Source organism: Xenia sp. Carnegie-2017, unplaced genomic scaffold (genome assembly GCF_021976095.1).
Source record: "Xenia sp. Carnegie-2017 unplaced genomic scaffold, XeniaSp_v1 HiC_scaffold_20, whole genome shotgun sequence".
Classification (NCBI taxonomy): domain Eukaryota; kingdom Metazoa; phylum Cnidaria; class Anthozoa; order Malacalcyonacea; family Xeniidae; genus Xenia; species Xenia sp. Carnegie-2017.
In genome coordinates, this window is record NW_025813483.1 from 7509563 (window position 1) to 7536758 (window position 27196).

General features: G+C 37.1%; 4 protein-coding genes and 2 long non-coding RNA genes across 6 annotated transcripts in view; 3 read left to right on the forward strand and 3 right to left on the reverse strand.

Moving 5' to 3' along the window:
• LOC124441001 (zinc finger MYND domain-containing protein 11-like) overlaps nucleotides 1-16697 on the reverse strand; it is a 71196-nt gene extending 54499 nt beyond the window's left edge. The window contains exons 1-2 of the mRNA XM_046991419.1: nucleotides 16247-16697; nucleotides 5374-5520 (exon numbers count right to left, since the gene is read on the reverse strand). Of these exons, the coding sequence (XP_046847375.1) occupies nucleotides 5374-5520; nucleotides 16247-16558 (459 nt within the window). The 5' untranslated portion in view covers nucleotides 16559-16697. The remainder of the gene's footprint in view (nucleotides 1-5373; nucleotides 5521-16246) is intronic.
• On the forward strand, nucleotides 4674-5756 carry LOC124441005. Its single transcript, XR_006946851.1, has 2 exons — nucleotides 4674-4783; nucleotides 5288-5756. It is a non-coding gene; the product is annotated as an uncharacterized LOC124441005 (long non-coding RNA).
• On the reverse strand, nucleotides 7544-9145 carry LOC124441002 (protein ANTAGONIST OF LIKE HETEROCHROMATIN PROTEIN 1-like). The gene has a single exon (XM_046991421.1). It carries the CDS (start codon nucleotides 9140-9142, stop codon nucleotides 7895-7897), a length of 1248 nt encoding a protein of 415 aa, XP_046847377.1. The 5' UTR covers nucleotides 9143-9145; the 3' UTR covers nucleotides 7544-7894.
• LOC124441600 (uncharacterized protein K02A2.6-like) lies at nucleotides 11337-12395 on the forward strand. Its single transcript, XM_046992074.1, has one exon. The coding sequence runs from the start codon at nucleotides 11337-11339 to the stop codon at nucleotides 12393-12395; it is 1059 nt and encodes a 352-aa protein (XP_046848030.1).
• On the reverse strand, nucleotides 12141-13504 carry LOC124441003. Its single transcript, XM_046991422.1, has 3 exons — nucleotides 12748-13504; nucleotides 12531-12679; nucleotides 12141-12460 (listed from the first exon to the last, which is right to left on the reverse strand). Exons 1-3 carry the CDS (start codon nucleotides 12867-12869, stop codon nucleotides 12249-12251), a joined length of 483 nt encoding a protein of 160 aa, XP_046847378.1. The 5' UTR covers nucleotides 12870-13504; the 3' UTR covers nucleotides 12141-12248.
• A 3239-nt stretch (nucleotides 16698-19936) lies between the features above and the next one.
• On the forward strand, nucleotides 19937-20733 carry LOC124442493. Its single transcript, XR_006947266.1, has 2 exons — nucleotides 19937-20097; nucleotides 20536-20733. It is a non-coding gene; the product is annotated as an uncharacterized LOC124442493 (long non-coding RNA).
• Nucleotides 20734-27196: the final 6463 nt, after the last annotated feature.

A 27196-nucleotide genomic window follows, 5' to 3' on the forward strand; every position in this document is an offset into this window, starting at 1 on the left:
TTGCAGGTCATCCTCCCCATATTTTGACCATAACATCACAAAACTCCATAACCATTTTTCCGGAGCCTGATCTTGTACCTGAGGTAACAGCATTACTGAATTTCTGTCGCAGATGTTTTATTTTTTCTTGAACTCGAGTATATCCTCGTCGAATTTGGGCTTTGAATTTTTCACATGACCTTGTATAATCCTCTTTATTGTCTTCTTCAGTATATGCAGGAATCTCTGTCGGCCCAAACAATGAACCGTCACGATATTTGTTGGCCAAAATAATTCTAACTGCTTCATATTGTTTAACTTTGTCCGCATAGAAATCTGAGTTTCTATACTCCACTTGAGATTTGTACTCGAGCAACCCTTCCAGTAAATCCTTAACCATTTCTAACGTCCACTGAAAGCGATTATCTATGTCGATCGTGGCAGATCTTTTAAATTTTTTACTTTTCTTTGCATTATCGTTTATAGAGCTTTCCGCCATTTTGCAAATTTAAACTAAGTACGAATGCTTCACACAATAGCTTTCAACCAGTGAACTCCATATATATATATATATATCTGGAATGATAACGACAATACATTTTATAGATATAAAATTGAAGCCAAAGTCCTAGTCTCTTGCGCGGTTTGTACGTCAGTTCCAGTCCTTCAAAGTCGAATACTCACGCGGTTTGTACGTCAGTTTCATTCCCCTGAGTGCCAAACACATACACGGCCAATATAAATTTGAATACAAATTACAAAAGCATAAACATATAAACAACATCACGACAAACAACACACGAGGCCAACTCTTCGCAAAAGGTTATTTTTTACAGCTGAAACTTTACTACAGTGAGTTCGTTGTAACTTACAACTTGCAACGAAGAAAAGCCAACTGAAAATTACACTGTATGCTAAAAACACAATACAATAAGAAAATATGACGAGAAAATATCGAAGCAAAAATTTTTCTTACATCGGAAGGTAATTTTTCAAACGGTGTCAGACAGTGTTTGTCTTTTTTGTCTCTATAAGTGGATTTAAAGATCTGTTTTTCCGAAGAAAAAAGAAACTTGACTATCCAGTTTCATAAAAAATATTGAGTCAATAACTCGCATTTTTACTTTTTACAGAGCGATTGTATTTTTCATCAATTTTGATAGTGCTTGAAACTTGAAATACTAAATGGTTGTCATCTCGATATCAATAATTGAATATCCTTAAAGACTTTGATATGTTTTAAAGGAAAAGTGCAGCGTAAGAGCAGATTGACTAAGTTCACCTCATCTTGCTTCTCGATTTATCACTTTGATTCACTTTCCGTGAACCTTTTCATTCCAAAAATTTCGTTATTTTTACGCTCTGATCAAGATCCGAACTCTACCATTACCAAGGGACAAATGATTTAAAAAAATTGAAATGAACACGCGAGAGACTAGAGCCTGACGTGTGATGACGCATGATGACGACAAATATTTTTTTGGCTTCAATTTTTGGCTTCGGTTATCATTCCAGTTATTCAAATGTCGAGTTCACTGCTTTCAACTCGCTTACCCGGGGCAACTCGGGAAAAAGTGATTACATGAGCGAACGAGACAATTTTCATCCCGGATAACCGAGTTGTCCCGGCTTTCAACAGCCGATATCCCAACAAAGCGAGTCGACTCGTTTCCCATGTAATCACAATGCTGTTTTTAATAGTAATAATAAAGGAGGCCGCGGTATCGGTTAAATTGTCTCACCTCGTCTAGCCGGGACAACTCGGTCCATGTAATCGGCCCCTTCCTGTGTACATACCGATCACTTTGCTAACTTCATACGAGGACACAATTGGTTCGAAGTCCTTAAGTCAGTTGGCAACATGCCCAGACTCATATCTCGCTTTAATAAAAGCAATTTTCTCGCCATCCATTCGATAAACTCAATGGTAATTTCCTTGTAAACCATTGTTCGTAAGCTTTTCTAATAATAACGGATTTTAACTAGCCGTTAGCATGGAATTTGTGAAAAAATGGAAATTACGATGTCGTACGAATTTGTTTTCAAAATGCATGTAGTTTGCATGGTAAATATATTCCTCGTTTTAAAGATTCCGGCTTTTGTAATTCCTTGTTTTAAAGATTCCGGCTTTTCTAATTTTCTTGTTTTAAAGATTCTGGCTTTTTTAATTCCTTGTTTAGAAGATTCCGGCTTTTCTCGTGCCATGTTTTAAAGATTCCGGCTTTTCTAATTTTCTTGTTTTAAAGATTCCGGCTTTTCTAATTTCTTGTTTTAAAGATTCCGGCTTTTCTCATTCCTTGTTTTAAAGATTCCGGCTTTTCTAATTCCTTGTTTTAAAGATTCTGGCTTTTCTAATTCCTTGTTTTAAAGATTCCGGCTTTTCTCATTCCTTGTTTTAAAGATTCCGGCTTTTCTCATTCCTTGTTTTAAAGATTGCCTTGTAATAATTGGGTATTATAATAGTTGCCAAATAGCACAAGGAAATTCACAGCAGTGCAATTTCATATGTGGCAATATATTATGTACATAAGTAAAAAATTCGTCATTTTCCCTGTAATTAATGACACTTACGCGTAAAACAATTCAAGAAAGATTTTCATTGTTTCAAGGACTTCGTGTCAACCACGCGTGATTTGTCTAATCTCGCGACAATACAGAAAAAACCGAATATGAATCTCGAGTTTGCTTTTTGTAACTCGAGTAATTACTATGTCTATTTTGGGCTTTCACTATCACGACACTACAGAAATTACATGTTGTCGTTCAACAAATATTGAACACAATGTGAGAGTCAATGTCTTTTTGATTTAAAGGTATCGTATTTTGCAGTAGCTAAGTGCAACATACAAGTTTAAATAAATAAAACATTTTGAAACAAAAAAACTTTTTTCAGCCTAACTTGTGATATTTCTTCCAACGACTCTCGCCAATACGGACAATAAATTGTGAAACTAGCTCAATAATGGCGGGGGTTATTAATATTTGCATGTTCTCAATTAAGTTCTTTTTAACTCAATTGTTTTTAGTGGACTATGAAATGCATAAATGAAGATCCTCCTCAGTTATCAATGCTATTTACGACACTGTCTTTAGACTGCCAGTTAAAACAAGAGTTGACTGCATATAAATGCATTATAGTAGGAGGGGGTAGGCGTAGGTGTGCTTAATATAGGATGCAATCATCAATGATGCTGCTAAGCATTGTATAATTCTTGAATTATTTACGTGATGAAATGACTGCACAGACAATCCAGTGAAGACAAAAAATGCACTTTGCCGTCATATTTTAAGTGAAAAAACTTGGTGTGAAATGGGAGAAAGTACAGAGAATGCAGATGATTTGATAACGTCATCTTCGTAATTTCCGAATGGCATCCAAACTGTCGAATGTCGAACAAAGTTAGCTCAAACTTTTAAGAAATAGTTAATCTGTGGTTAATGCAGGAAATTCATACACTGATTTCAGAACGAATTTCTAAAAAAGTAATTAGACAACCGGCAGCAAGCTATTTAGTTAGTGAAATTACTTGTAGTTTTTTATTATGTTATTTACGTTTTCAAAACTTAAAGAATGTGCGTCAACCACGATGCACGCTTTTGTTTATGCTTATATCGTTACTTTTCGAGCTTGCATCACAATGAATTCAATTTCGTCACTACTTCATCTAATTTATCTGTAAAGTGAGCAAAAACATATTGATTAAATAAAAAGCATTGATGCATTGACTACAATAACAATATCCGCCATTTTTTCGACTCACAAGATAGCCGACACGCTGTGATTAACGCACAATGCTTTCTGGTTGACACACACATTCTTTAAATACAGCCGATTCAGGTTGAGCGTCGAACGGAAATGTTTTTTACGTTCGTTGCAGCCAGGGGCTTTGAGAAGCCGTGGGTATCTGGGTGTCCTAACACCAACAATTTTCGCAGTGTGGGTGTACCTTATAGAAAGGACACCCACTAATTAAGCTTCTCACTTGAACGTTTATGATAGGTGTACCAAGTTTTAAAATTATTGAACTGACTCAAAGAGCCTGGAAATTTTGAATGGTTTAAACATTGAGGAAATTTGCAAGTCATTTGAACGTAATGCAACACAGCAAAGGGATGCGGGAGGATTTTTGTAATGTTTCCTCGAAAGAGAAGAAAAACTGATTGAAAACAACTAAAATAAAACAATTTCATTACTATTCCAAGTTTCTTGCGTTACGAAGTTGAGAATATGGAACACCCACAACTCTTCAAAGCTTCCAAAGCTTCTGGTTTTAGCTGTTGAAAAATGACTTTTCCATGCACATAAAGTTACGTTGCTGACGTTACAGATCTTAAAGACAAATTTCACGCACTGTTATTCAAATGTCTTTAATACAAGCTGAGTTGTCCACAATTATTACAGTGCTAAAAAAATATCTAATACCAGTCTAAATAGCTATTGCTGGCGAATGTGTAGAACACTTTATTCGACGAGTTTAAAAGTAAAATATTAGATAATGCCCGCATTTTTATTAAAAGCTCAACATCGTTCCCTTAAATAGATGATGATGATGTACATGGAAACGTCACATTTCAGCGACCACAGTGTACGTGATAAACATTTCCGTTCAACGCTGAATCGGATGTAAACCCTTTTTAAACCCTAACAATAACCGGAAAATATATTGCACTTCATTGCATTCATTGATAAAAACGCAATTATCACGATGGCTGTTCCACGATAACATCGTAAATCACATTGTGATTTCCCCAGATTTGGGTGTTGACGTCAATACATCAACTGCGACCTATGTATATACTCCAGGTGAGAGTAATTTTTAAGCAGGTGACGTAGCATTAAGACATATTTACTAAAGCCCAGTTTACATGAGGCTTGTACGAAGTCAAACCGGAATGAAAATCGGAATTTGTTGCATGTTTGCATGGGACCGGCACGAAATCACGAAAAATCCTTCTTCGCGTAATGCCCTAGTTTTAAACTTGCCAGCTATATTTTTTGGTAATTTGCTTTTGTGGGCAAGCGTTGTGGCCATTTCAGACTAGTCTGAACATTAATTTGAATTTACATTGATGCCGGCATCAATTCATACCGCTCTGAACTCAGTCGGATTGCTTCAGCAGACGGTACAACTTCAGACCGCTCTCAGTTACTTTCCTAACGGTCCCGTGTAGGCATCTACTGTAAATAATACTATAACCGACACGAGCTGGCACCCATTTGACTTCGTCCCGGTCTCATGTAAACAGGGCCTAAGACACGCAGACATATTTATTAAGTCATATTGAAAACAGAGACACCATCTTTTAGGAAGCACATCATACGAAGTGGATACATCAACTCTAAAGAAGCAGACCCTCAGTGTTACTCTACGTTTTAACTACAATTACGCTTACCTTACATGATGGACATTTCCATGCATCGTGATGGTTTGGAGGATTGCTGGCACATTTAGCGTGAAACACGCGAGGGCAAAAATCACACAAGATCACTTCACCGGGTTCTTGACAATCAAAACAATACCAATCGTGCGTTTTGGCTTTCTACAGGAGAAAAAAATAAATGACATTTATTTTAGTGTGGTGGTCCTTGTGACATAAGCATAAACATAAACATAAACATCAGTGTCCTCACTTGCTATAAACTGCTGTAAGAACAAGAATAAGCAAAAACGCGGATAATAAGAATGGAGAGTTTGGATATCATTATTCTTATGCACGGCAACAAGCTATTAAAGGGACAACTAACATTGAAGTTTCTTCCATCATAGCTTCATGTAGTATATAAGAGTGTATAAATTTTCTAAATTGACGGAAACTTCACAATGCAATGCACTTGCTTTTTGAGCTGAGTCTGAGAATGACTTAAGTCTAAATCGAAATCCCTCAGTTCGTAACTTTTAATAACCGTTATAATGAGTCATAAATACATCACATTTGCAGATACATTGCACGAGTGTTTGTAAAACCTTGTGAAGCGATAGATTTTTACACGCGCACACTTGAAGAAACGATCATTCCTGCCATAAGTTATCTCAGGCTTAGTTCAAACGGCGAACTTCTCATGTGCCGAACTTAATAAAACGCATTAAGTACATGACAAGCACGACGTGTGAATCAATTAAGTTCGGCGGTTTTAATTTTGATCGACTCAAGGATATAGCTCGGCTGGGCTTGCCGTGCCTAATGTATTAAGTTCGACACGGCACGTTGTCAATTCAAACGGCGACCTTCTCATGTGCCGAACTTAAAAAAGCGACGTGAAACGAGTAGCGTTATCACCCTATTCGTGCGTACATATCCTACTCAATCCATGATCTAAACCCGAGTAAACTGGCTCGAGTATCTGTTGGATATTGCCCAAATTGTGAAGGGAATTCTACCACCGATAAGCATCCAGTCGAATCACCGGAGATGGAAAATCATTCCAATCCGTATAATTCAAATACTTTTTACGCTGAAAGCCGAGAAACTTCAACACCCTCTCCGTTGATTGGAAGAAAAAGTTTAGACGTAAATAATTATTGTTAAAGCCCCAAGAAATATTACGATTTTCTTTTATTTAATATACCGTATTCGTACTAATATTTGGACCAATATTTTATTTGTAGTGGCTCAACTGATGATGAATCTGAAGTTAATGATAATGACAAAGGTTCAAAAAAGAAAGCTAGCAGGAAAGCCTTGTGAACCGAGAACGTTCTAAATGATTTAATCGATATTGTTGCTAACAGTGATTACTACAAGAAAAAGTTAATTTTCACGAATACAAAAAACCAAAAGAATGGTAATATATACGAAAATATTTTGACAGAGCTTAAAGCAAGGTGCCATGAAAGAAAAGAAAACATCGACTTTACTGCGTCTCAAATGCGTAATAAATTTAAGACATGCATTGGAGAATGCAAACATGCTGCAATGACCATCAAAACTGCTAGTGGCATAAAACGTTTCCAAGAAGGCAAAGGCTATGGTATATGGTTCAAGCAGTTGTTTCAGCTTGCTCAATCCAGAAACTCTTGCAGACCTGAGATGGCAACAGAACCTTCATTTTCAAGTGATATCAGTAGCTCTAGCTCCAGTGGTAATCCTTCTCTGATTGACCTTGAAGAAGAGGAAGAAATTAGACAGTTGGAAGAAGGTGAAGATAGTGTGAAAAAATCATTTGTTCCCATGAAGAGAAGAAAATTGTCAACAAAAGACAATGTTGGTGAAGCTATAGCTCTTTTAAAGACTATGGTGGACAATGATCCATCCAAGGAGTTGCTACGTTTCAAGCAAGATGAAGCTGAAGTAGCAAGAAAGCATGAAATTGAAATGACCAAGCTTTTTCTTAATTGTCCACCTTCGTCAAATGGTGCACATCATTCCTGGTCAACACATCAATATAACTCACCATTTCCACCACAACCCAATATTCAACCAACGCCAAACTTTCAACCAATACCAAATTTTCAACAAGAACCGAATATCCACTCATCAGCTAATCTTCCGCAGTATCAATTACCAACCCAAAGTCATTCAGCAGGCACTCCAAACTTTAGCAATAGTCATTCAGACTATGATCTCAAACAATACCAATCTTTATAGAAATTATGTATGTGAATAAAAATAACATATTATGGCATTTATTATGCCCTGAAGCACTAGCAATGTTTATATAATTCAGTTCTTATAATTCAGTTGTGTTGTTGATAAAGACATTTCAAGTAATAAAGATATTTTTTACTAATTGCTACACAAACTTTATGTTGTTATACTATCAAAATGTTCAAATCAAATGTTATTTGTGCACAATAAAGCATTATATAATCACATTAGTTAAGATTGAGAATTAGAAAGTACCAAAAAATTAATTTTTTATGAATGTGTTGTTCAATATATGAAAATGAACTTTTTTTTTCAAAAGACAAAAAAATTAAACCACTTCTCCAGTCTCCTTCTCAAACCAAAGTTTTTCCACCAAAGCATTTCTTATATCAGCTGCTTCTTTGGAAGTATCCCTGACTTTAGGACATGCTCTCATTTGTAGCAATTCTCTTACTGAATCTCTATCTCGCGTTTCACTTTTGCCAGGGTCTTGTGAAAGATCCAATTTTTTTGAGATAGTATCTTTCTTCATTAAGCAAATGTTATGGAGGACCAGGCAAGCCAGGACAGTCATTCTGACACTTTTTCTATTACTTTCACATTTTCTGTACAGCACACGCCACCTACCTTTAAGCTGTCCAAAAGCACCCCCTGTCACCATTCGTGAACGGCTTAGTCTGTAATTAAAATACCTTTTCCTTTCAGAAAGGACAGCATCTGTATAAGGCTTCATAAGCTTTTTGGTAAATGGAAAAGCAGAGTCAGCAACTATAAGTGGCTGGACTGTTTGCTGACCAATTACTTTCCCAATTGCTGGCAAATAGTTTCCTTCCGGAATATTAGCCCACAGCTGTGTGGATTGAAAAATAATAGAGTCGTGTGAGTTACCTGGGTAGCCACAGCTTCCCCAAATAAATCTATAGTGGGAGTCAACCAATGCCATAAGAACAATAGAATAAAAGTTTTTAAAGTTGTGATACTCTTTGTTTGCTTCCTGACCACCTGGTGGGCACTTTATAGAAATGTGGCAACCATCAAGGGCTGCCCAACAACAAGGGAACTGCCAAAAGTGTTCCATATCAATCATTGAATCTTTAAAATCTTGCTCAGACTGTGGCATTAACTGTTTGACAAATTCGTCCCAGAGATGTTCAACGATGGCTTTGCAAACTTCATCAGTAATAGAACATACGGTGGAAACACCAACCCCAGTCAATTCTGCAATTGTATAATAATATGTTCCTCTTCCAAGGCGATACAAGCAAACAGCTAGTCGAACCTCTGGAGGAACGGGCTCTTCAACTATGTTTTTCTTTTCGAGTACGTGTCTTAGGCGAGCAAGAATAAACAGAAACGTTTCCCGAGATATTCTAAACGTTTTCTTGAATCTCACTGCAGAATAGTTAACCCAAACAAGATTCCACCATCCTTTATTTCTAGCAAGTCTCCGACATGATCGAGGCGTTATTGATGTTGAACGCGGGTTTTGCGAGAATAAACACAGAATCAGGGTGATCGCAGCTCTGATTGCCATGATTCTTCTATTAATCAATAACTGAATAAAAGAATCAAGCATTCTCCTTCGATTTTTGGCACCTCTAGCATATGTCGCATAAAAATGATGTCTTTGTGCTATTTTTGTTTTCGCCATATTGAAAATCCCGCTATTTATTTGAGCATGCGCGTTGTATAAACGCTGACGTAAAGGAACGAAAGGTCATATGAAGGAATTAAGTTCGACTGAATTAAAATCGACGTTTGAATCAAATTCTTATTTTGCCGTGCTCTGCGGAACTTAATAGTAATTTGGCACGGCACATGAGAAGTTCGCCGTTTGAACTAAGCCTCAAACACGTTCAACATAAAGCACAGATTACATCTGTGCCAAAGTATTTCAACCCCACGCATCCAGGAGGAACATATTAAGCCAACTGGTCACGAGTGAAGGTCAGTGTAGTATAGTTATTATGTAAATTATTAGTATTTCGTACGTCATATTACGTATATTATAATTAAGTAAAGATCTGTATAAAAGTAAAATGACAAAGCAATAAACGGAGGGGAATCTCACAATATTACATCTGGCGACAAAGAAATATGATTTGATCCTGAGAAAGATACTACAAAAAAATTGGGGCTGGTACAAATAGTTGCATCCATAGAAGGCACTACGAAGTCTAAACAGGAACCCGTTAAAGAAAAGGCACAAGAAAACGTGAGAGAAGATACCAAAGTGGAAGAGCTAATTAACAAATATCAAGAAGTCTTTCAAGGACTGGAAAAATTGAAAGGGTTTCAAGTTCATCTACACGTAGATAAGGACGTACAACCTGTCGCACAACCTCATCGTCGGGTGCCGTTTCATGTGAGAAAAGACTTGGAGAAACAGTTAAAACGAGACGAAGAACGCGGAGTCATAGAGAAAACGAATGGACCAACAGCTTGGGTTCCACCAGTCGTGGTCGTACCAAAACAAAAAGGGGAGGTCCGAGTTTGTATAGATATGCGACAAGTAAACAAAACAATAAAGAGAGAACGACACTTGACTCCGACGATTGGTGAAATTATAAGTGATCTAAATGGTGCAGTATGGTTTAGCATATTGGACTTAAATCAAGGCTATAACCAGTTAGAGCTCGATGCAGAATCAAGATAATTGACAACCTTCTTAACACACATTGGTCTACGGAGATTTCGACGTTTGAATTTTGGCATAAACTGTGCTGCAGAGATATTCCAAAATGCCATCAGAGAAACGTTGAGTGGACTGAGAGGAGTGATTAATATCAGTGATGACATTATGGTGTTTGGCGTAGACGAGAAAGATCACGATGCAAATTTGAACGCGGTATTAAAACGAATTAAAGATCGAGGACTAACTCTTAAGAAGAATAAATGTCTGTTTAAGAAAAGAAGTTTAATATTCCAAGGGTATGTGTTCTCAGAGAAGGGTATTATACCGGATCCCAATAAAGTGAGAGCAATTAAGAAATGCACGAATCCTAAAGATTTAGGAGAAGTACGAAGTTTGTTAGGCATGATCAATTTTTGCTGTCGATTTATTCCCCATTATGCCACAATTACGGAGCCGTTACGTCGACTTATCAAGAAAGATGCCCCATTCGTGTGGACAAGAGAACAAGAAGACACAATGAAAGCCCTACGGAAAGCATTAACAGATGGGCCAGAAAGTGCGTATTTCGATCCGAATAGTGATACGGAGGTTTTCACAGATGCTAGTCTAGTTGGTATTGCAGCAGTCTTGGCGCAAAGGAAAAAGGGAGAAGAAAAAAGAAAAATAATTGCTTACGCTAGTAAATCACTAACTACCACAGAGAAAAATTATTCTCACTTGCAAAGAGAAGCTTTAGCTATATATGGGCCTGCGAACATTTTCATTTATATTTGTTTGGAGGAAAATTCACCATCGTCACTGATCACAAGCCGCTGGTGAAAATATACACAAATCCATCATCAAAGCCATCTGCGAGATTAGAACGATGGGCTTTGCGATTGCAACGATATGATTTTGAAATCTGTTTTCAACCTGGAACTGAAAATCCTGCAGATTTTCTCTCACGTCATCCCTTATCTGATGAGAAACTAAACGGCAAGAGAAAGTAGCAGAAGAATTTGTTAATTACGTTACACAGAACTCGGTTCCAAGAACAATCAGCAGGAAAGATCTGGAAGAAGCTACAAGAGAAGACATTACTCTTCGAGCAGTAATTCAAACCATTGAAACAGGTAGATGGTTTGAGAGTTCAAAGATGGTAGGAGTAAATCAAGCAGAATTTAATTCATATGAGAAACTTAAAGATGAACTTTGCATATCTTCGGGTATAATTTTACGAAAACATCAAATAATCGTACCAGAAAGTTTACGAGAGAAAGTAGTGAACATTGCTCATGAAGGTCATATGGGAATGTCAAAAAGGAAAGCGTTATTACGTGAAAAGGTATGGTTTCCACGAATAGATGAATTAGTTAATCGAAAAGTTAAATCGTATTTAGCCTGTCAGATTACAACTCCAGTCAGTGAAAAGGAACCATTGAAAATGTCAGAGTTGCCAAGATCTCCTTGGAAAGAGCTAAGTAAGGACTTTGGTGTAGCTCCTACAGGCACAGGTGAATATTTGTTTGTTTTGTATGATGATTTTTCCAGATATCCCATTGTAGAAGTAATTCGATCAACGTCCGCAAAGACTGTTATACCCTGTTTGGATAAGATCCTTTCGGAGTTTGGGATACCGGATACGATACGTTCAGACAATGGACCGCCATTCAATAGCAAGGAATTTTACGAGTTTTCAAAGTATTTGGGATTTAAACACAGAAAAGTTACTCCTTATTGGCCACGAGCCAACGGGAAAATGGAAAAATTTATGCGCACTATCAAAAAGACAATAAAGGCTGCGATAATGGAGGGTAAAAATTGGAAGCAAGAACTCCACATGTTCCTGCGTAATTATCGTGCCACACCTTATAGTTCGATCAAAATTTCTCCATCGATGGCTTTATTCGGTCGACCAATGAAAGTACGTTTACCTGAAGTACCATTTCATGTGGATACAGAGGAAAGAATTCGAGTACAGGATGAAAAAGCAAAATTGAAGATGAAATTACAAGCAGACAATAACAGGAACGTAAAGACAAGTGAGATTAAAGTAGGTGATATGGTGTTAGTAAAGAAAGATACGACCGCTAATAAACAACAAACACCGTATAATGGTAAGCCATGTGAAGTCGTGGAAAGAAAAGGTTCTGGGTTGCTTTTGCAGCATGACATTCATTGGTGGTGGGGACATTTCTTTCAAAAGATTTTGTGAATTTGATAATGCGTCTTTGTCTTTTATTGACAGCATCACACTCTCAAATAATTCTTCCACATACTCTAAAAAGAAATTATTGTCGTATTCAATACTATGAAATGATGCAAAGCAACACATTTAGCAACAACTTACCAAATTTGGGCTTAACTCTGACATCCCTCACAGTTCCTTCACCATTTTTAAACTTTGGATACACCACATTTATTTGGAAAGTGCCATCATTCTTCATCTTTACATCACGCCTTAAGTTGTTGTTGAAGTGGATGGATGCCAAAATGTGTCTAAAACAATAAAGACTTGTGGAAGTTGCAAAACAACCAACATTGTCATATAGGAAATTTTCGCCCACCTGCAATACATTCCAACATAGGAATAATGAATCATTTTTGGATCAAAGTGATTCAGGACAGAATGGAATCCTTCCAAACAACTTGTTTGAGCAACTGGTGAAGCCTGTTGAATTGACTTCATCAGCTGTGGGTATAACAATTTAGCACAAAGCTTTTCGTGAGCAACTGAACCTTAAACATTACAACAAAGATTAATGATAAACTGTTAGGGAAGTTATCTTTAAATAATGCCTTCACAAACCTTCTAACAAATATTCCCTTGTTTGAATATCAGGGCCATGAAAACAACTTGAAAACAGTGGATCATCCAAATTGGTGTCCTTGTCTACTATGTGACTCAGGAAAGATTTGAACTTTGTCCAAATTACTTTGCCATCACCATAATAAACAGTCGAATACTTAGTCGGTGTCCATCGAGCGCGTTTTCTTGCAACAAAATTCACCCAGATTTTACGTCTTCGCTTCGCTTCAGGACGCTCATCACCGTAAAATGGTATACGGTGAAGAGAAATTCCTTCCGCAGAATTTGCTCGGTTTGAACAGCCGAAAACTGCACATCTATCAGGCATTTTGATGCAGAGCCGTAGTAGGTAAAGTAGAAATTATAGCAAAAATCACACTTCAGAAAAACTTCCTGTCCTTATGTTACGTCACATACTTCTCGATTCAGGCTCTCATCAAGCAAATTGAACCGGCAGCAATTTTCTCCATTATTGCCGATTTTGAGAAAAGAAACGCATTTATCTCCATAAACGAAGCCATTAATCAGAAAATTGTAAAATAACTTTTACAATGATTTTTTTACCTCAATCAGAAAATTCGAAAAAAAAAATTGTGAGATAAGCACTTTAAAAGCCTTTTCAAACAGGCATCTTTAGCTGTGTTTTTGTGTGGAGAAACGTTTTAAGAAAATCCGAGTATTAATTTTAGTTCCGAAAATCCGTAATATACACTTCACACTTATTGTATGAGAACGAGGAAAACAGTCTTTGCTTTGTTTACCCGACATCTTCGTTGATGCCCGTGGCGAAGCCGAAGGAAACAATGACGGACGAGGATAAAGATAATAAGCTGCTTACCGAAATTTCAGTCAATAAGTTTTTTGTTGTACGCAAAAAAATGAAAATTCTTGCGCTTTTTTGATTGACATCAGATGCTGACCAAACTCGGGCAAAGGTCAAATTTTCACGTGATGCCAAAAGCGACTTTTTGTTATTTACCTGTCGGAAACGTATTAATACACTCTCAAGCCGATTGCGAGGAAACACCTTGAATTCTTCAATCTCACGTGACACAATCTCGACCAATGAAACAGTAGGAAAAATAAACTTTGGCGGTTAGAATGTAATTAATGTAATAAATTTCATTATATGTTTCATAAGGATATGAGTAACACGGCGCCCTTCACGTACAAAAATCGTTATAATAGATACTAAGACTCATCTTTTCAACATAAACAAATTTATAAGATGCATGTATTTTAATACTGCTCCTACATATGAAACCTAGACACTAGACAGCTCTCTAATACAAGACCTGGAATATTAGCTTACTGTTTGTCCTACTCCATATCAGTAAATAACAGGTTTAACTGTGTCAAACAAATTGAACAGGACAAGCTGAAATTACAAATTTGTCGCAAAAAATTACTGGGTATGTTGGATTTGGAATACATCTTCAAGCTAACACAATGCAATGCATTAACTTTACAGAGTAATTATCTTGGTAATCAGAATAGCTTGCACAGTAAGCATAAGGAGGTATGTACCTCCCATAATGCGGCTTTGAACAATGACTGAAAATTTTAGCACTTCCACTAAAATTGCAAATCACATTAATCCGTTGGCAAAAACATGCAAAAATGGTTAAATCTAAATTCTAAAATATGATTTAATACGGGCATCTCCATAATTGATCAAATGAAATATGCGACATGGCTCAAATAAAACTCTTACTCAAGTCCCCCTATGATTTCTACATAACATCAAGTACATGTACATGTAAAGTCAATCAAGAAAAATTAACATTTCATCGGAAAGCCAGGAATCAAACTCTGCATTTTCTCACACAAAATCTCTCACCAAAGCATCTTAACACGCAGGGTTTATCTCAAATTTACAAATGTGAAGGGGCTTTTTCTTATTTTACAGCATGCTTATTTATTGCATATAAATCACATGAAAAAGTATTTACATCAAAAGTTTATTTCCTAGCAGATTACAAATCTCACTTTAATTTTGCAAATCAGTTTGAGACTTACATATTGTTCAATTCTCTAGAATAACAAAATTGATTGTTTTCAAGTAAATGAAAACAAAAACATTTTCATTGTAGGAGTAGAAAATGAGCATTTACAAAGCCAGCATTTACATTGGCAATGTAAATGCTGGCTTTGCAGCTAGCATTTACATTGCCAATGTTGAATTAATGGAATTACTTGTTTTGGTGTGAGATTATCATAACTATTATAATGAAATTCAAACGATTTCTCACTTTAAGGACGTTTTTACAAATGAGAATGCACAAGAATGAACAAAAATGCTCAAAATGGAGAACGAGTTCCAAATCACCACTCCCAACTGAGCCCTTCTAAGTTCTAACTGTTAAGTTGTTAGGCAAATGAATTTTGCAACTATTTCTAGTTGCTTTTCTTAATTAACCTGCACAATCCGATAAAACCCACATTCTACAAAATTATAATGTTATAAGCAAAACAAAAGGATCTTGATTTAACAAAACCACTGCGTATTTTAAAAAATACAAAAGAACAGTAATTTACTATAAACAGCAGGTACCAGAAAATAGCACTTTGTAAATTTACCCAATATAGTTAAAATGTATAATCCATGTAGTCGAAGTATTCATCAATTAAATTAAAAATATGCTATTCAATCTTACTGTCAAGCATGCTTTTTTGTTGGAGAAATAATGTCTAATATCTCTCTCAAATGTTAACTCTACAAAGGGTCAACACTGACAAATTGAAGGTACTTCAATAGCTTTCAGTCACAAAAACATTAAAGGCATAGTGAAGATGATCAAATTATAGCAAGTTTGGTCAAAAGTTATGCATAATTTATCAAAATGATAAAAAAAACATTCCTTCACTTTGTCCTGCTCAGCCAGCCCCCCCTCAATTTTTGTAATGTTTCTATGAACCACGGGGGTGGTTACCCGTCTGCCATCACAGCGATTGATTGTAAAATCATAAACGCGTGGCAGTTATGCATCAAATCAATCAAATCTGACAGACTCCTCTACGATACTACAGTCATTACCAGTTGATTGAGACGCCTTTTCGGCAAGCATTCGTCAATGGCTCAATAGCAATCAAAAATATTTATACATTTGGCATCCTGTAATGATACCTTTAAAATCTATAAATAAGTCTGTTTAGTGTTGATTTCCAACTAAAATCTCACGGTGTTGCTTTCCCTTTGCTGAAATACCAAAAGGGCAGCACCTTAAAGGATTTAAAGCACTAAAAATTCCATTTACCTCCTTAAGTTGAGAATTTCCATCCGCGTCCACGGCATCTAATGTCAAGTTTATACGAAATGACTGCTGTTCGTTTCCTTTTTTGCTTCCCTTATGGGAAATGGCAATAGTCTCCCGAAATAAACCATCCTTTACGGCCAACCTCAGCTGCTTGGATATGTCACAGGCTTTCCAATCGAACTCCCGTAAAACGAAACGCAAAATACGTTCTTCGTTGGGGCATTGTTTTTGATAACAGACCTTCTTTATGGCTTCGTGTATAGCACGGGAAAACTGTGAGTCCGAATGCCTTCTTACACAAACTTGCACCATTTTCTTTTACTTCTGGTAACATAGATGTATTCTGTCTGTATTGAAAATTGAGCCAACCATGCGAAAGTCTGAAATTCTGAAAGTCTGAAAGCGAACCAGACTCGTGTTATTAAAATAAAGGTCACTTCTGTATGTCACCGGATGTTCATTGTTTCCGCCACATCACCGATTGGAAAGTTTATATGCGAATTATGACAGTATGACAAATTTTTGGCATCCTTTACTGGACATAAGCCAGCACTGCCGTTTTGGAACGTTACCATAAAATAAAGTTCATCGCAATTTTTCATTCGTAAATGTTTTTGCTAAACTTAATGCGATTCAATACAGTTTTTTGGTTGTCTAATTGTTTTAAAAACCATAAATTTGAAATCTGTAAACGATAGTTTTTTACAAAATTGGCAATGTGAAACAAAATACATGTCAAGTGCTTTTGTAAACAAGTGGGTTTTTACCAATGGTTTTGCAAAGCTTATAACGTGGACAGGTGGGTTGGGATAAAACGCGGATACGGATGGCATGGATACGGATACGGATGGCACGGATGCGGTACCGATGAGGGGATAAAACAAGGATCTCCTTAAAATTTTATTTCTTTTCAAGTGGCGGTGTTTAGCAAATTAACATGAAAAAACATTTTGCATCAACATTGTGTGCTTTTGTTTAAATTGTTCAATGTGCCAAATTGTAGGAAAGTAAACCTAAATGTGTTAAAGCATTACGCAAAAACGTGTCTCTATAATGTCGCAAGTTGCAGGTTAAATGTGGCGGGTAAACTGAGTAGATTCGCACTTTTAAAAATAGATGCTCGTAGAAACAAAAGTTTGTGCTGAATTCTCTGGGATTCTTTATTTCTGTATAAGCACACTTGAATGTGCTCTAGTAATCAACATTCTCTGCTCTTACCACAAAAATATTCTTAGCGCTGCGAAAATTCATGATTTGTGTTTGTTATACATATATCTTTACCCTATAGCTTTATACTCAATAACCATATAGTTCTGTAATTAGCAACCGTATATATAGTTCTATAGTTATCTAGTCTTTCAACTCAATTATCCATTCAATAACTATTTGGACACAACTAGATATGTTGGTAACTTGCCACTTACAAGATATTATTGGATAATTTGGATTGAATATCGCTGTCTATTGTCAAATGCATTTGAAAATGACATACTTGAAGTTTGTAAGTTATACTTTGTGATACACCCAGTTGGTCAAATCGTACAATAATAGGCAGCAAGTTTGGATTAGCGCTTACTGTCAAAATTAAGATATTAGATCAAGTTATGGGTATTTTTATTGAGTAAAATAATTCGCCAGTATTGTTGAAATTATGATATTCGACTGGTATCATAAATGAAAGAAATACGATGTTAATATAACGAATTATTATTAGCTTAGAGGGCGTAAAATTTTCATGCTCTGGAAAATTTAAAGATACAGTTTATAAATTACAAGACATGCACGGTAAGATAATCTACGTTACTTACACTTTCCAACCATCGTAAAGTTGCTTTTCTCCAGTAACTAAGTGTCATAGATTCACAGTCTCTAAGTTTGCGTACATATATTCACAGACATAACAAACATCAACCATTCAAGATTCCTTTGGACACAACTGATGTATATTTGAATTGAACTTGTTAAGATATGCTCTCATATTCTTCCTTTAATTAGTAAATAATTAAGTGAAGTGTAACTAACTAAATAATTATTTTAATAGATACTTATGTGCAACAATCACAATATTTTTTAAAGTTCCTAATAGCTTTCCGTTGATTGTAAATTAACCATATTTAGTAAAGAAACAAATATATCCATACGTCATATCTTGTATAAATAGAAGTAGTTTAACCATTGTGCGATAGATCGTAGACCATAGACATTGACCTTGAACATTAAATGTGATCATAACAGTTATCTGTAATATCTCTATTTGTTGGTGTAAGTCAATATATACTAAAGAAGGTAGATGGCTACATCACAAAACCTAACAGGTTATGGGCCCAGGAGAGGAATTGTCTTCAATGGAGATGAAGCCAAGTATGAACTCTGGAAGGTGAAGTTTCTTTCGTTTATGAGAATACAGAAACTGTACGATGTGTTCGTTCCTAGTCGAGACGAGGAAGGACTGGATGAGGCGAGGAATGCAAATGCCTTCGCTGAATTGGTACAATGTCTGGATGATCGGAGTTTGTCTCTTATTATAAGAGAGGCAAGAGACGATTGTAGAAAAGCGCTTGGTGTTCTGCTTGAACATTACCAAGGCAAAGGAAAGCCAAGAATCATCGCTTTGCATACAGAATTGACCTCGTTAAAGAAAGGGGAAAACGAAACCACGACTGATTTTGTGGTACGTGCTGAGACTGCAGCGACTGCTTTACAATCTACTGAGGAAGTTATAAGCGATTGGCTGCTGATTGCAATGGTTCTGCATGGGCTTCCAAAAAATTATAAAACGTTTGCAACTGTGGTCATCCAAAAAGAAAAACAAATGACTTTCAGTGAATTCAAAACGACGTTGAGAGATTACGACGAGAACGAAAAATCGTGTGAAAAAGATGAAACCGATTGAGTTATGTTTTCAAAACAGAATCAACGATTTGAGGGGAAATGTTTTACGTGCTGCAAGAAAGGTCATAAAAGTTCAGAATGTTGGATGAAAAACGGAAAATGGTGTGCCAAGTGCAAAAGCAAGACTCACAATACAAATGAGTGCAAGACAACGAAGAAGGACACAGTAAAGAAAGTTAAGGAGAAAACAACAAAAGACGAGCATTCATTTTCATTCACAACACCAGAGTACAAAGACAGAAGAGGAAGAAGCCAAGGAGATACAGACTTGTTAGTGGACACGGGAGCAACAAGTCACATAATTAATGACAGTTCCAAATTTGAAAGTTTTGATGAAAACTTTGATAGCAATACTCATTTTATTGAATTAGCTTATGGGAGTAGAGCTAATGTTGTATTAGGAAAGGGAAATACTAAGGTTATTTGATGTTAAGGGTAACTTGCATGATATAATCTTGCATAACGCGCTCTATATTCCGACGTACAATCAAAATATCTTTTCAGTATCAGCAGAAATAGACAGAGGAGGCACAATAAAATTAGGAAAACAAGTAGGTGAATACAAAACAGAGGAAGGCAGCGTATTCAAACTTGAGAAGAAAGGTCGATTATATTACTTAAATAGTATTTCTTCGCCAAACAACACAGCAACGACACTACACGATTGGCACAAAGTATTAGGTCATTGTAATTATGGAGACATTAGAAAACTAGAAAAGGTAGTCAAAGGCATGAAGATTACTGACTATAGCGAAATAGAATGTGAAGTATGTACCCAAGCAAAATGTGTCAAACCAGAAATAGGGAGCCAGATCTGAGAGCAAAATATCCATTAGAATTTGTTCATTGTGATTTAGCTGGGCCAATTGAGCCTACTGCTAAAGACGGCTTTAAATATGCTTTATCATTTGTTGACGATTTTACAGGAATAACAATGATTTATTTCTTGAGAAGGAAAAGTGATACACTTGAGGCTACGAAAAGTTTCTTAGCTGACGCTGCACTTTATGGCAAAGTTAAGAGACTACGAAGCGACAACGGAGATGAGTTTGTTAATGAAGAATTCAAATCTTTGTTAAGAAATAATTGTATCAAACATGAGACAAGTGCACCTTATTCTCCGTATCAAAACGGCACAGTAGGAAGAGCATGGCAAACTTTATTTAATATGGCAAGATGTCTGTTATTAGAGGCAAAGCTACCCAAATATTTGTGGACTTATGCTGTGATGACTTCAGTCTACATTCGAAACAGGTGTTTCAACTCACGTTTAGGAAAAACGCCCTTCGAGGCTTTGGTTGGTAAGACACCAAACTTAAGCAACATGCATGTATTTGGATCCACTTGTTATGCATATGTACAAAATGCCAAAATGGTAGACAATCGCGGTCGAAAAGGAATCTTTGTTGGTTATGACAAAGAAAGTCCGGCATATTTGATTTATTATTCAGAATCAAATAAAGTAGAGAAAGCACGATGTGTCAAATTCCATGATAAATTTCAGGCAGGAAAAATAAATGATATCGACGATATGATTTCAGATAGAATACAAAATGCAGATAGTATGAATGAAACAGAAGAAAAGCCAAACAATTTAAAAGAACAAAAAGATTTTTCAAAAACAAACAATCCTGAATTAAGTAGTGACACGCACGCACAAGGGCAGCATGAACAAAAACAACTAGTTAGATATCCCATACGAGAAGGAAGCAAACCAAGTTATTTTGGACAAAACCAAACAAACAACAATTTAAGTCTTACAATAGACTACTGTTATAGGCTTGAGGACATTCCATTAACATACAAACAGGCTGTTGAAGCACATGATACATATGAGCTTGTACCAAAACCAAAGGATAGACAAATAGTGGGGGCGAAATGGGTTAAGACAGATCAAAACGAGGCGGAAACGTATAAAGCCAGATTTGTAGCCAAAGGTTACTCTCAAGTTCAGGAAATTGATTATCAAGAAACATTTGCACCCACAGCACGCATGAGTTCAATAGACCTTTTCAAGGCTATCGCAGCCATATTGCAGGGGGTGCAAAAACAATGGGCTGAACGCGCGGTCACGCATGGCGTCCATATAAATTACTAATAAATTCCCAAAAATTACCCCTATACATATTGGCCATATCTTTCAAAAATATTTCTCAAACTCGTCCATTTTAATAGTCGAGTTATTATTTGCGATTTTTTATACACGTGAGTCCAATTTTGTGGTAATCAAAAAGCGGAAAGTTAAAGAAAACATTTGTTTTCTTTGAACAACTTGACCGTAGTTTGAGCGATGTTCTTAATTTCGCATATGTTAGGAACTCATGAGCGAAGTCCAACGAACTAAACCCTAAACTAGCCGAGTAGCCGTGAGCAGTCATAGCCGAAATGGTAAAAAATGCGCGTTGTGCAGTTGGATATTGCGATAATGATAAAGGCTACCCTGATTATCAAGTTAAGAGGTCTCACGTAGAAAAGTTAGTGTTTCATAAGTGGCCCAAAGATCAAGCACTTGCTGAAATTTGGCGAAAACAAATTGCAAACAGCAGAGCCGATGACTTTAACCCAAAGCCTGGTGCACAAGGTACTTTCGTTAGCTTAAATTATTTTCCCTTGGGAAGAAGAACCACAAATAACTGCGGAATGGATTATCCTTCGGTTTTTATTACGCTATCGGAGTAAGAGCAATCGAGAACTCCGCTTAAACGTAAAGGAAGAGAAACATGGACGACATCAAAGCGTCCTCGTCAAGCCTATGACACCGAGGATTCTGATTCAAGCTTTGATGGAAATCCAGCAAAATCTGAGGCATCTTTAGTCCCTGTCGCTTTGGAATTTGAACAGTTGACGAGAGAGTATGATATAAGGTTTCACACCGGCCTGCCATCAATTAACAGTTTTAAGTGAGTATTTGAATACTTGGCTGTTTCTTCTTCTGGCTGTTTAGTCGCCATACATAATAATAAAAATAGCAATATCACTTTACAAATAATTGGAAATACTAATAAGAGTTTGCCGTAGAATAGTTCCTCGTGATACTTGCTGACTTTGCTGTAGACATGTGCGTGTGTTGCGAACTCAAGAACATCGCTCAAAGAAAACAAATGTTTTCTTTAACTTTCCGCTTTTTGATTACCACAAAACTGGACTCACATATATAAAAAATCGCAAATAATAATTCGACTATTAAAATGGACGAGTTTGAGAAATATATTTGAAAGAAATGGCCAATATGTATAAGGGTAATTTTTGCGCATTTATTAGTAATTTATATGGACGCCATGCGTGACCGCGCGCTCGGCCAAATGTTTTTGCACCCCCTGCAATATGGCTGCGATAACCTTGAAAAGGTCTATTCGCACACTACTACAACGCACTGTGAACAACGACATGATCATTCACCAAATGGATGTCAAAACCGCTTATGTGAACGCACCTATTGATTGTGAAATTTTCATTGATCAACCAGAAGGCTATGAAAAGTTAGGTGAAAATGGTGAAAAAATAGTTTGTAAATTGAAGAAATCACTTTACGTCTTAAGCAAAGCGGCAGGAATTGGAACAATTTGTTGCATGAATTTTTAGTAAAAGAAAAATTTGTTCAGTCACTGGCAGATCCATGTTTATATGTTCGTTATATTAATAGTCAACAATGTGTTATTGTCATAATTTGGGTGGATGACATCATTGTAGCTGCAAGCGACATTCATTCTTAAAACAGTATAAAAGATTCTTTGAGCAATCGATTCAAAATGAAAGATCTAGGCGAACTAAAATAGTTCTTAGGAACAAAATTTGAAAGAAGTGAAAATTGTTATAAGATGAATCAAACACGCTATATTCAGAAAGTTCTTTCAAAATTTAAAATGTCCGATTGCAAACCAAAACCGACACCCTGTGTTTTAGGAATTGAAAAAGTAATGAGCGAAGAATCACCGGTACTATCAAATCCAAAATTGTATAGAGCGATCGTAGGAAGCTTAATATATGTGATGACTGGAACCAGACCAGATTTATGTTATATTGTTACAAAAGTATCTCAGAAAATGTCTGAACTCACACAAGCAGATTTATCCATTGCCAAACATGTTTTAAGATATTTAAAAGGGACACAAGAGGTTGCATTAGTCTTTCAAAAATCAGATTCACAACTTAAACTTACAGGTTTCTGTGACTCAGATTGGGGAGCGTGTATAAAAGATAGACGAAGTATTGCAGGTTATAATTTTCAGCTTTCACAAGGTCCTCTCATATTCGTGTGATAAAAATTAATGCCCAACATAAAGTTCTGATTAGAGCCATAGAAATAGACCAAAAAAACAAAACAAACAGAAACATTGGTCTATTTCTATGGCTCTAATCAAACTTTAGGTTGGGCATTAATTTTTATCACACGAATTCGATTTCCGCTCGGCAAGTCTCTCGCTACAATTTTAAGTCCTCTCATATCATGGAAGAATCGAAAACAACCAACTGTAGCACTGTCAACGTGTGAAGCAGAATATATTGCCCTAGCAAATGCAATTCAAGAAGCGAAGTTTTTAATGCAAGTTTGTTTAGATATGAAGGTAAGTATAATAGAAGGTAAGTCTTCTCTTTTAATGGATAATCAAGGAGCAATGAATCTAGCAAAAAACCCAGTTCATCATCAAAGATCCATACCACTTTATCAGATCAGAAATTCAGCAAGGAAGAGTTAGCTTAAAATATGTACCTAGTGAAGACAACGTAGCAGTTATTTTTACAAAACCAACAAGCAAACACAAATTGGAAAAATTTAGGCAGACAATATTAGGAAACGTACTAAAGTAAAGGTTTGAACCCGGGAGTATCGTTACATGTTTGTAAATGATGATCGTCCAGGTTAGTATAGTCCTGAGAAGGACTGTTTTTGTTGTTGTTGACGGACGTTTCGACAACCTTAGCGGTAGTCATCTTCAGAGTCAAATGAGGAGTAAACGTCAGGTTACCCGTATTTGTTATCTGGTTCTTACGTCATTGTATTGTGTGTACAGGAAATGTGTATTGTCATTGTGAATTAGTGTGAAGTGAAATATTTTATTTTTAGTTATGATGTGTGATTTAGGTGTGATGTTTTTAGTTGTAATGTGTGGGTGTCAATTGTGTATTGTCATTGTGAATTAGTGTGAAGTGTAATGTTTTTAGTTGATCGTTAGTTTGTATTGTGAATAGGTCGTTTGTAAGGTGCCGGTAATTGCTGTGATCTGTTCAGGGGGGTTTGTTCCAAGTTGGTATACCAACTTTCTAATGTAAGCCGTTGTCTTTAGTCAGTACTGTAAGTAATGCATTTTTCCGAGTTCCAGTCAATGTTGTGCTTTGTGATTCGGTGATGTTCGGCAATGTGATTAGTTTCGTCTTGTTTCTTAGTAGCTCGTTTGTGTTCAGTAAGTCTTATGTTTAAGTTCCTGCCAGTTTCCCTGATATTGGAGGCGTGGCAGTCGGAGCAGTTTATTTTGTAAACTGCACCTTGTCGTTCGTTGGCTTGTTCTTTGTCCTTTATGTTCGTTAGTACTTGTCGTAACGTTGTGATTGGTTTATGTTGTTGTGGTCTGAGTACCTTACGTCAAAGGTACGTCTGAGACTATCTCGCGTATCTGACGACCATACAACAAACGTGTCGCACATAACGAGCTACTAAGAAACAAGACAAAACTAATCACATTGCCGAATATCACCGAATCGCAAAGCACAACATTGACTGGGACTCGGCAAAATGCATTACTTACAATACTAACTATAGGCCACGACTTACATACCAACTTGGAAAAAACCCCCCTGAACAGATCACAGCAATTACCGGCACCTTACAAACGACTTATTCACAATACAAACAAACGATCAACTAAAAACATTACACTTCACACTAATTCCCAATGACAATACACAATTGACACCCACACATTACAACTAAAACAATCACACTTAAATCATACATCACAACTAAAAATAAAATATTCACTTCACACTAATTCACAATGACAATACACATTTCCTGTACACACAATACAATGACGTAAGAACCAGATAACAAATACAGCTAACCTGACGTTTACTCTGAAGATGACTACCGCTAAGGTTGTTGAAACGTCAGTCAACAACAACAAAAACAGTCCTTCTCCGGACTATACCAACCTGGACGATCATCATTTAAAACATTAGGAAACGTATGGTAGAAATTTTAAAGTGCGCATAAGTAAGGCCAAAGGTAAGTATCAGTTTAGGAATAAAAGTAATAATAATAAAAATTTAAAAAAATGTAAGATGCTTAGAACATAAGAGCAAGTGGTGGTGTTAAGATATGCTCTCATATTCTTGCTGTAATAAGTAAATAATTAAGTCAAGTGTAACTAACTAAATGATTATTTTAATAGATACTTATGTGCAATAATCACAATATTTTTTATAGTTCCTAATAGCTTTCCGTTGATTGTAAATTACCCATATTTAGTAAAGAAACAAATATATCCATACGTAATATCTTGTATAAATAGAAGTAGTTTAACCGTTGTACGATAGATCGTAGACCGTAGACATTGACGTTGAACATTAAATGTGATCATAACAGTTATCTGTAATATCTCTATTTGTTGGTGTAAGTCAATATATACTAAAGACGTTAGATGGCTACATCACAAAACCTAACACTTAAGTGGGATGAAACGAAGGCCTTCCGCTATTATCTGAGAGCCTGGAAAATGCAGGTGCCAAAGGGGCACCCCTCCGAACGCGACTTGATGGCTTTCCTCAAAAGCGCCCAGCCCCACATCAAACGCAAACTCATCGAGGAGCTATTAGCTCTACGAGGAGTTAAGTTCCAGTTCACTGTAGAAGTTGAGCTTCGGAAGGATGAACCAAATGGTACTAAAGTGCTTCAAGCCTCAGTGTTCCGAACAAAGCAGATCACGCTGCTACAGGCGTATTAGATTCCGCAAGCCGTACATTAACCCTTCCCAACAATCCTGGAGTGATTGGAAAAGTTCACTCGGGAAAGGTCTGGGTGGATAGTGGATCGTGTCAAAACACTCTGGCTTGACATCGCTCACTACCAGCTTTTACGCGGAGGCTCATACCTTCCTCTTCCCACTGCCGTCAAGAATAAGAAGGCAATCGTCAAGGTGAAAAACAAAGACGACCACTGCCTCCACTGGTCTCTAAGATCTGCACTGTTTCCCGCAGCTAAAGACCCGCAACAGCTGGGCAAGTATCCCAGAAAGACGGCCTTTGCGGGAGTGAGCGCACCCACACCACTCTCCCAGCTCGAACGAGTAGAGCGTCAGAACGACTTTGCTATCAACGTTTATGGTTGGGAAGGCAGCGTCGTTCCTTGCCGTCTGAGCAAATTAGAGAGAGCTCGCAAGACTGTGAATTTCTTCCTCGTCTCGGATTCGAAGAATCCTGAGAAACACTACTACACTTGGATCAAGGACTTCAACTGCCTTCACAACCGGAGTTGCCACCATCAGCTGCACCTCTGTGAGCGTTGCCTTCACGGCTTCACCAGACAGGATTTGCTGGAAGAGCATAAGCCTGAATGTCGAGGCATCAACCAGGCCACGGTTGCCTTCAGAATGCCAACCCCCGGAAAAAATGACGAAATCCGCTTTGAGAACTACCACAAGCAGCTCAAAGCGCCCTTCATAATCTACGATGACTTCGAGAGCTTGGTCTGCAAAATCGAGGGCCCCGCGCTCAACCCCAATAAGAGAGGCACCTTTCAAACCCCCAGGCACGAGGCTTGCGGCTACTCGTACATAGTCGTTCGTTCCGAAGGGGAAACGCAGCCGCCGCAGCTCTACCGAGGGCCTGACGCGGCCAAGCATTTCCTGGAAGCGCTCCAAGAAGAAGAGCGCAAGATCAAGACGGTGTTGGCTAACACCGAGCCTATGTACATGACAGGAAAGGACTGGGGGAGACACAAGATAGCCACAAACTGCCACGTCTGCAGCAAGCCCCTCGAAGGCGATTCCGTGCGAGACCACTGCCACATTACTGGCAAGTACCGAGGTGCGGCCTCACAATGAGTGCAACTTCAAGTTGCGG

Excerpts from the sequence above, each read along its gene's own strand:
- LOC124441002 (XM_046991421.1), bottom strand. The coding sequence starts at position 9,142 with ATGCTTGATTCTTTTATTCAGTTATTGATTAATAGAAGAATCATGGCA.
- LOC124441600 (XM_046992074.1), top strand. The coding sequence starts at position 11,337 with ATGGTAGGAGTAAATCAAGCAGAATTTAATTCATATGAGAAACTTAAA.
- LOC124441003 (XM_046991422.1), bottom strand. The coding sequence starts at position 12,869 with ATGAAGTCAATTCAACAGGCTTCACCAGTTGCTCAAACAAGTTGTTTG. Across the intron at positions 12,680-12,747 it reads TATGTTGGAATGTATTGCAG|ACACATTTTGGCATCCATCC; the intron begins GTGGGCGAAAAT and ends TTATTGTTTTAG. Across the intron at positions 12,461-12,530 it reads CAGAGTTAAGCCCAAATTTG|AGTATGTGGAAGAATTATTT; the intron begins GTAAGTTGTTGC and ends ATTTCTTTTTAG.